Raw genomic sequence first — 10,423 nt, forward strand, 5'->3', positions numbered from 1 at the left:
ATGAAGTTCCATGTCAAGTCTGAGTCATTTAATTTAATCATCTTGGAGTTAGGGGAGGTTGGCTACATCTTCCCTCTAGGAAGGCTGGAAATGTCATTTGCCCCCTGGGCCCTGGCAGTATGTGGGAGAAATTCAGTGCCCTTCTAAGGCGTATATATCTGTCTCCCCAGTCAATCATTCCACAAAAGGGGCACAAAGAACCAGGGATGCCAGCGGTGGAAGCCAGAGAGGAAGCTTGAGACTCTTACAGCATTGTGGTCATCCTTTTACTTTCATCCATAAGACCCAAATGAATCTGTCTGAAATTGAGAGCAATGTCTGTTTTCTGGGTCTGGAACCACTACAATATTTTCTCCAATGGGCTCATTGCATCTGTTGTGATCTAATATGTTGAATGGATCCCTGTATGCTGTATAAAACAGGACTTCAGTCTTTATTCAGTTCGTTGAATTTCCAAGTCTTATTACCCAGAACTGACGTACAATCTTTTCTTTTTATTTACTTTTAACAACTGGTACAGGTTGGATAGCAACTGACAGCACATCCCCAAATTCTGTCACATTGGAGCAGAAATGTTGCAAAATGTATTTGCTTCCAGAAAAGTTGACCTCTTTCGTTTAATGTCTTTTTGCAGGCGGTACAAGCCCTCAATGGCCAGCAAACTCTGAGTCCTGAAGAATTCATCAACTTGGTGTTCCATAAGATTGATATAAACAATGATGGTAATGGAGCTTCTGTCTACTGGATCACTTCTCCTACAAAGTAGGAGATGGTGGTAGTGGGGAGTGTCATTTAGACAAAAGCAGGAACCATTCAAGAGAACCCTAGTTGTGATTTGGGCTTCATAATGGGACAAATCCAATGTTCTCAGTATGATTCAATTGAGTAAATATTTATTGATCATATTTATTTCCAATGTGTGGTGCTTGACATGTTGGGATATACAAAGAGTAAAGGTGAGATGAGCAAATAAATCGGAAGAATATAGGATGAAGTACCTTCTGCTGTTTGCTCTGAGACACATTCTATTAATCAGTTCCTCTCCACTGGAGAGGAAAACTCTCCAGTAATAGAAAACTTGAGCTTATAAATAAACTCAAGTTTTCCCTACTGTAGAAAACTTTCCTTCATTTATGCTATCTTCTTCTACTATCAGGCTTTTTTCTTCCTTTGGACTAAACATTTCTGGAGAAGAGTCCACACTTGCCTCCATTTCTGCTTTTTCTACCTTTTCTATCTACATTTCTGCTCTTTCTAATTATTTCTCCATCTGCTCTTTCTACTCTGTAATCTGGGTTCCTGTTTAGCTCAGAGGAGGTACCTTTCTTCTTCAGAGGTAGGAGTGAAGAGAGAAGACACAGACAGCCCAAGAGAAATGAGTGCTTCTACCACATAGCTTTGAAATCAGCAAACAGGTAGGTGAGCATAATGACTTGAGATTGAGGCAGAAGATCTAGGAATGGTCCTTGAAAAACAGAAAATTTGACATTGTTAAACATATAAGATATTAGTAAAAGGTTTAAAAAAATGGATAAGAGGCATTGGCATGCCAATCACAGTTGTCATCATTCCAAAACTTCCAAAGGCATCAACCTGCCCACCATGCATCACTTCTTCTGGTAGACACGAGAGGGCAGTAGAGACGCATGTTCCCATGTTGAGTGTGGCAGGTTGTACTAGTAAAATGTGGCAGCTCAGCGTGGCAGGATGGGATGGTGAGGCCGGGAGGAAGGTCAAATGCAGCCATTGCTGCAAAAAAGCCAAACGACTGGACAAGAGTATACTGCTCAAGAAAGCAATCTGAAGATGCATCGGTCGCATCAATTTTCTTCTCTTAAGGACCTCGGTGTAGATCTGCCTCTCCTGAATCTCAATTCAGTATGCTCACCTACTAGTATACTGACATCAAATAATGAAACATGCCAGTACATGTGAAAGCTTGTAAGAAACAGAGTCAGACTACCCAGAGTAGATAAGGAGGCTAAGTGCAGCCAGGAAAGGACCAGAGAAATGGAGAGTGGAGGGTCTGATGAGGACAATGAAGACTTTACTTGGAATATGCAACTGAAAATTGTGGTCATCGAACTGGAGAAGTGCTGTAGATTTTATTCTGTTTCACTTTGTTTTTAATCTTAGAGGTGCTGCAGGATGGAAGGGATTGGAGTAGAGTAAATCATCCATTTCAGCCTGGGGCTGAAAGCATTGATGTAGAAGAATGAGTAGAAGATGGGACATCACAAAGTTTTAAGACTTGGTTTATGCATAGTGACTTTCAAAAGGGCAGCTCAAGAATGTTTGATAATATCCATGAACACTGCTTCTAGTGCTAGGAGTGAGGGAAATAGGAAAGTGACCTTCCTCGGAGAAGTATGAAGATTTTGGTATTCTTAGGAAAAAACTAAGATTCTATTAGTTTGAGGACACAGATAATGTATTCCAGAAAACATGAATATGATTCAGGACTTTTTGTTTACTATCCAAGAAGATTCCCCAAGGGCAAAGTATAAGGAATCGATAAAATGGGGACTGTGATTAGAAAGGAACTTGAAATAGAAAGCGCTGGGTTAAAAGAGATGTGAATTCAGAAAACAGAAATTGTGCCTGGGCAATAGCTGAGGTTACCTGAAGTTAGAGAGATGAGCTCTTTCACCTACAAGAATCAGTCAACGACAGAAAAAAGGGGATGAATTATGGTTTCTAGAATAGTTTATAGAACTAAATACACTAATTGTTTCCTCTTATAAAAACTTGTATTATTATTATTATTATTATTATTATTATTATTTAAGATAGAGTCTTGCTATGTCGCCCAGGCTGGAGTGCAGTGGTGCGATCTCGGCTCACTGCAACCTCCGCCTCCTGGGTTCAAGCAATTCTTCTGCCTCAGCCTCCCAAGTACCTGGGACTACAGGCACCCCCCACCATGCCCGGCTAATTTTTGTATTTTTAGTAGAGATGGGGTTTCACCATATTGGCCAGGCTGGTCTCGAACTCCTGACCTTGTGGTCCACCCGCCTCAGCCTCCCAAAGTGCTGGGATTACAGGCATGAGCTACCCTGCCCAGCCCCAAATACTTGTATTTTAAGTAAAAAAAATAGACACACATCCACATCCATATATACTTTGGAGTAACTATGTATTACTATTTCTTAGCAAATGCATATACAGAACTAAAATTGATAGAACTTGCTTTTGTATAAAAATTATTGACAGCCGTTACATTGTTTCATCAAGAGACAGCTGGATCACTCCATACATCAAGAAAAAGATGCTAACAAATGTGCTGGTGGACAGAGACAGCCTAGTGTAACCGAAGACAAGGAAGAAAAAGTGATGAAGACATAAAAGGTTGATATTTGCAGAAGTACAAAAGGATTTGGCCAGTATTTGACAGAAAAGAATAACATGAAGTGCTTCATTTACAAATAAAGGGGGAGTTAGCACCACAGAGGAGAATGTCTATTCACATTTGTAAAAGCTCAACTCTGTATACCTCAAATATAATTTTTTATTTTTCATTATCATTGTTATCAAAACATCAGCATTGATAGAGTTGCTCAATTAAGTACACCAAAATGCTGTTGACTATATGCCGACACATATATATTTTATTTCTTAAAATAAAAAGCAAGCACATCATTGTGCCGATAATCTAATGAATATTGAAACCAAAAGTAAAGATGATCACAGAACACAAAGATACAACTAAAAAGACTTTGGGTACATATATGAAAAATCCCAATTTGATTGTTAATTGTTTGCAAAAGAATGGTCAACATCACATCTGTTGTGACAGAAAAATACACAACAGTTGTGAAATATTCTAAACATAATTCTCATAATAGCAAATCAAAGTTAGAAAGTTAAGCAAAATAAAGGTACAGGATTAATGCTAGATTTATAACAAGATGAAGAGCTATGAGCTCCATGAAGGCAAGAACCATTTCCATTTTGTGTACTTTGATATTTCCTATGCTGGCACACAGTAGGTGCTCTATAAATAACTGTGAAATGAAAGAGTGTCTGCTAAGAAGATGTCATATAAGATATAAAGAAAAGATTAAATCAAGAAACAAGCACAATATGCAATTCTATCTATAGGAAGAAAGGTATCTAGAATTTTTTTTTTGGAAATTAACAGATATATGCATGTATGTTAAAAACTTCATAAAATATAAACCTGGATCAGTTAGCAGGAGTTAATTACCTGACCAGGAAGTCAGACCAGGTGCCAGAAAGAGATTAAAGGGGAATTTTTTTCTTTTCATTACATCCTTCTGTATTGTTCAATTTTTTTAATCATGAGGACATATTATTGTTATAATTTAACAAATTAGTTTTATTTTTATATTATGAACAAAAGCATCAGGAAAGACAGCTTGAAGAGACAGAGGCAGAAAATTGAAGCTAAACATTCAATATTATTCAAAAATGAAAACAGAGAAGACAACAAGACAAGTCAGGAAAAATGATTAAGTGTGGAATTCTGCAGGCTTTATCACCAGAAGAATAGCAATCCATATTCTACCATGCTCTATTTAGGCATCATTCTTGACATGATTTAGGGAGATTTATAGATGTTCACAACATCAAGTGCAGAAAGTGCCTCGGTAAGTCTCACATGGAGCCAAATAAGGCACAGGAATAAGGGAGACTTAAGTGGCTCAAAATAACAAATGGTGAAGGTGAAAAGAGGCCAAAGAGGAAATGAAAAGGGTGATTATTATTATTATTATTGTTGAGACGGAGTCTCTCTCTGTCACCAGGCTGGAGTGCAATGGCACTACTCGGCTCACTGCAACCTCTGCCTCCCGGGTTCAAGTGATTCTCCTGCCTCAGCCTCCCGAGTAGCTGGGATTACAGGCACCCGCCACTACGCCCGGCTAATTTTTGTATTTTTAGTAGAAACGGGGTTTCACCATATTGGCCAGGCTGGTCTCAATCTCCTGACCTCAGGCGATCCGCCCGCCTCGGCCTCCCAAAGTGCAGGGATTATAGGCATGAGCCACCGGGCCCGGCCGAAAAGGGTGATTATTGAGCAGATATTTTGGGTAAAAAAACATAGGCAGGGCATAAATAAATGTTATTGATTAACTAACAAGAAAGACCAGTGCTTTAGACTGGAACATTGTGAAAAACCACGAGGGTCACATTGAATCAAACTGGGAAACCGAGAATTACCAGGAGATGAGAGGGAACTGAGTTTCCACGGAGAGGAAAAGAAATTACTGCGTGCTAAAGCTCTCCTGTAAAATGTCGCTAAATGCCTCTAGTGCCACCTTGCTAATAAACACAATTCTGTGTCATTCAAAATCTTCACCAGCATCCTCCCTTGAAAACTTGGTTATTCTCATCTCCTGAATCTTCTCCACCCTATATTTGCTGCTGTTCCAGCCCCAGCTCAAAATTTTATGACGTTATAATGAAAAGAAATTAAAATTTAAAAAAATCCTCCACACAGGCTGATTTCTTTTAAAACCAGGATGACTTCTTTAGATCAGAAATGCTAATGCAGGCATGCACAGTAAATTCTGCTTTTTTTGAGGGGGGTGAGGGTGAAGGAGAATGTTTTGTTTTGTTATAAAAGATTATTTAAGATGTAAATGGGAAGAAATGCATGATTTAGGAATATCAACAGGTAACCGGATTGCAAAAACAGGACTAATTAAACATTCCTGGGTAGCTATTCTATTACTAATGAAACTGAAATTGGTAGTGAGTGATGAAAGAGCACCAGTGATACTGACCTTCATGGTCCCCAGACCTACAGAATGCACCCACCAATACAACAAACAGCCCTAAACAACGTAGATTCCAATTACATATATTTCAACTTGTAAAAATAAAATCGTGAAGTTTCCGAATAATGTCCTACAAAAATTGAAATGTGTCGGCCGGGCGCGGTGGCTCACGCCTGTAATCCCAGCACTTTGGGAGGCCGAGGTGGGCGGATCACGAGGTCAGGAGATGGAGACCATCCTGGCTAACACGGTGAAACCCCTGTCTCTACCAAAAATTACAAAATACTAGCCGGGCGTGGTGGCGGGTGCCTGTAGTCCCAGCTACTCGGGAGGCTGAGGCAGGAGAATGGTGTGAACCTGGGAGGCAGAGCTTGCAGTGAGCCGAGATTGTGCCACTGCACTCCAGCCTGGGAGACAGAGCGAGACTCTGTCTCAAAAAAAAAAAAAAAAAAAAAAAAAGAAAGAAATGTGTCTGTGTATATAAAACATATAATAAGTTTTTATTACTTATACAAAGTAATAAAAACTCAGTAAGGACTTTAGATTCCTTCTAAGTCCCATGATCTCCCTGCTCTATCATCTCTCACAGGCATTGGCTTTTTTTTTTTTTTAGGCAGAGTCTTGCTCTGTCGCCCAGGCTGGAGTGCAGTGGCGCGATCTCGGCTCACTGCAACCTCTCCCTCCCGGGTTCTTGCCATTCTCCTGCCTCAGCCTCCCGAGTAGCTGGGACTACAGGCGCCCACCACCACGCTCGGCTAATTTTTTTGTATTTTTAATAAAGATGGGGTTCCACTATGTTGGCCAGACTGGTCTGGAACTCCTGACCTCGTGATGTGCCCGCCTTGGCCTCCCAAAGTACTGGATTTACAGGCGTGAGCCACTGCTCACGGCCTTGCTGGTAGATTCTTTAGTGGGAAGCTTCTGGACCTCAACAGGTGACTCTTTCTAGGGAAATACGGAAGCCCATTCTTTTAATTTGTTGGGGCCTAAACCACAGTCAAATTAAAGCAGAATAGGAAGCAATGTTAAAGAACATCAGATAAAGGAAGGCAATTAGTCAGTGTGTGCCTTCTGAGCACCTACCATATTCATAGCAGTGTAGTCGGCTATAGTGGCGGTAGCTGTGTGGTAATAGAAAATGGTAATTGTGGTTAGGGCTTAATAAACGTGATGAATAAATGAATGTTGAGTGCTAGAGGGAAACAGTGAAGAAAATTTCAAAAGAAGTAGTTTAGATATAGTAAACATGTAACTATAGGTAGAGTTTGATGATTTGGAACAGAGATTTTTTTTATGGTAAGTGGTTAGGTAACATGAAAAAAGTTAAGCAGAGTTCACAAGTGTTTTGAAGAAAGTGAAAAAACAGCAGTGAATACTTCCATCTTTTCTCTCTTTTCCATGTCAGTAACCTGCATTGCTTTTCAGCTGAGACCACTACTATATCCCGGTTCTTTCAGATGCTGCCTCTTCTATAGCCAGTAGTTATAGCAGAGAAGTTTGATAACTAAACAGTCAAAACTGTCTCCAGCTCCACTTGCACTTCTCTCTTGGTCATGCTGAGCCCCGATAAGTTTGAAAAGTCTCTGGGGTTGGGAATTTGCCAGCTGTGACTTTCTTTTGCAAAGGGCGGTTATTCTGTGATTGTTTGAGGTTCCCTACCCCGTTGCCACTGACCCATGGGACTCTCCCCTGCCACACACATACCACTTTTAAAAATTTGCAATCTTCTCTACTCCCTATGGTTTATTCTACAATTGTTCCTTTTCTTTGACACACGTGGGGCCCTACTCCTGACTGCTGTTAACTAAGGTTTTTCACAGACCTTTCTTTGGCCTAAGCAAAACATAAAGAACACAGATTAGATTTTTCTCTTAAAAAATGCATTTTAGCATTTTGCATTGAAACCAAAAGGGAGGTGTCTTACGAATATATGATGATTCATGCTTTTTGACATTTGAATCAATATTGTGGTATTTTAGATATTTGTCTTCTCCATTAAAAAGTATAGGTACAGCCTAACACCTGACTTCAGTCCCTGTTGACTTCCTTCCTTGAATGTACTTTCTCCAGTTCTTGAATGCACTCGATCTGTCTTTGGCTGATCTATCCATCCACAAACCTCCCCTGGGTAGTCTCTTCGAGATCAGTAACTGCATCTGTACCCTTCAACTTGAACACACTCATAATCCCAACTCAAATGATTTATATCAACAGAGAATTCCACCTTCCCAAAAATGTTTAAAAGTCATCTTGTGGGGTGAAGGTAGGAGAAAAACATGGCAGCCAGGACACATGGATATAAGGCGATAAATTTACAGCAGTGGGCTGGCCAGCACAGACCTAAGGCGTAAGTCAAGGTAATAAGATTAGGACTCAAAAACCAGAAAAGGAGAAGAGAACTAATGAGCAAAAATAACCTGTGGAATGAACACATGTTGAAGCTTTCTCACAGATTTAGATAGTCCCAAGAATTATTTCTTCAGAGAGAAGAATATTGAAAATAGCCTTGTGAGTAGTCATTTTGTCTTGATCTTAAAAATCTCCAATCTATCATGCTCCTAAGACTTGGTCATATCTTCAAGATTAAAAGTCCAAAAACCAATACTGTGCAGAGATATAATTGTATATGTGCTCTTATTTCATCTGGGGCATTACCTGATGTTTTCAACTAAACCTAAAAATAGTTTCATTATCTTTATTTTCATTGGCAACACCACCAGTGAATGTTTTTTTTTTTCTTTAAATGAAGATCTTCAAAGATCTTAGAGTCTGGCTGAGGGGAAAGGATATCAAAAGAATATCAATAAACATAACAGTGAGTATATCATTTGTGCCAGTGAGTGGTATAGACAAAGCCTCTTATTAACTGTTTATTATTTTCCAGGGGAATTGACTTTAGAAGAATTTATCAATGGCATGGCAAAAGATCAGGATCTCCTGGAGATTGTTTACAAGAGCTTCGACTTCTCCAATGTGCTGAGAGTAATCTGTAATGGGAAGCAGCCAGACATGGAGACAGACTCCTCCAAATCTCCTGACAAGGCTGGTCTAGGGAAGGTGAAAATGAAGTAGCTGTGAGAATACCTTTCCCAGCTATCAATGAGCACAACATTTCAGTAGAGAAGAAACAGAATCTTCACCATGTACATGCTATTGATTTCAGGTCTTTGTTATAATTCATATAGGCTTGTGAATATAGCACTGATTTTAATCCAATAGAGACTTCCATAAAGATCCTAAACAGATGCATTGTTGCTTTTCTGTGCTCTCTCTGCAGATTAAAACATAACGATGACACTGAAGGATTGTCTCCATACCTATCCGTTCAAATTAGAACTCTCATATGTGTTTCCTTGTGCACTTAATCTACACCTTGGAATAGATCTGGATTATCAGTTGGAAAGTGTCTCCACAGTTTAGCATTCTTAGATTAAACATTCATGTGGTAAATGTGTTTGCTGCCTCTTTGCTCTTGTTGCATCTGTATATTATAAATGACTGAGTCTGGCTTATTTGAGAAACTTTTTTTTCTGACTTATTTCTCATTCGTGAATGCTGTCTTGCATTAGTGATGATGCTCTGCTTCAAAAGAAAAATCTTAAGCTATGTAGTAAGAGGAGAAAACTTCAGGCTGGGCAGTGAGAATGTTTTCATATGATTCGTTATAAATTTGCGTCCAGTTGTGCATGAAAATGCGATGTATCATCTGTAATTATTATGCCAGTTGGAGGTTTGATCAGAACAGCAGACAGCCAGGCTATGCAACAACAAGCACTTGACATTTTAAACAGTCCTGACGTTATAGCTCTGACATTTCATTTTTTATATCCTTTCCAGAAAATGAAATGATGAATGGGATTTCTTGATGGGTTAGAACTTTTTAAGACTTGAGTTCTGTATCACAGGCCCATTAGTATGTCTGTCAATGACTGGCTTTCTTGTAGAAACACAGTGGAGGTTTCTAAGACCAGATGTGAACCATCTTTATGTCAAAAGTTTCATAATTAGACTTTCATATTCAAATGTGGGTTAAAAGCACACAACTGGAAGGCTACAAAGACAGAGTTGGACTATCCATTTCTCCCTCACAGCTGTCCGAGCAGATCAGTGCAGAAACGGAGGCAAGGAGGAAATAAATGGCAGTAGAAATGAAGTATAAATGGAGGTCGAGAAAAAGTTATAGATGAACATTTAGATGAACATATAGATGGAGGTAGAAATGTCCTCGGAATTTCTTTCCAAAAGATTTCAAGGAGATTCACAAAGATGTATGCAATGCAAGATAAAATGTTGAAATAAAATTATCACAGATAATATAAGGAAAATTATTGTAGCGGTGGTGACACAAAGTTCACTCATTTGCAAAAGGTGGGTTACTCTTTGGACTCTGCGCCTCCTAAAAGTGAAAAGGGAAACATCATTATAAGAGCCAGAATATCAGCAAGGTAAACAATCCCACGAAGTTGTTGTGTTGCCAGATGACATTATGCCTTAAACTGTCCAATGTTCCATGTATTGTTAAGATTTGCAAATGCAAGCTATAAGGATAATGCTAAACAGAGCTTTTTCCTTGTAGCTTATCTTTCTCAAGGTATCAGAACCTATTTAGAGAAAAGGCAGCAGTTTCAAAGCAGAAGCTGTTGCTTCCCAAGTTCACCCCATCTTGGCTTTCACTTTCAGAA

General features: G+C 39.3%; 1 protein-coding gene across 3 annotated transcripts in view; it reads left to right on the forward strand.

Moving 5' to 3' along the window:
* The window catches only part of GUCA1C (guanylate cyclase activator 1C), a 51,658-nt gene extending 42,463 nt beyond the window's left edge, over nucleotides 1–9,195 (forward strand). The window contains exons 3-5 of one of the 3 annotated variants that reach the window (XM_054551551.2): nucleotides 635–722; nucleotides 8,626–8,904; nucleotides 9,019–9,195. In XM_054551551.2, the coding sequence (XP_054407526.2) occupies nucleotides 635–722; nucleotides 8,626–8,813 (276 nt within the window). In that variant the 3' untranslated portion in view covers nucleotides 8,814–8,904; nucleotides 9,019–9,195. Of the gene's footprint in view, nucleotides 1–634; nucleotides 849–8,625; nucleotides 8,905–9,018 lie in introns of those variants that run through there. The other 2 variants (XM_009238554.3, XR_010139143.1) reach the window with 2 other exon arrangements.
* Nucleotides 9,196–10,423: the final 1,228 nt, after the last annotated feature.

This window comes from Pongo abelii, chromosome 2, assembly GCF_028885655.2.
Source record: "Pongo abelii isolate AG06213 chromosome 2, NHGRI_mPonAbe1-v2.0_pri, whole genome shotgun sequence".
In the NCBI taxonomy this organism is placed as follows: Eukaryota; Metazoa; Chordata; class Mammalia; order Primates; family Hominidae; genus Pongo; species Pongo abelii.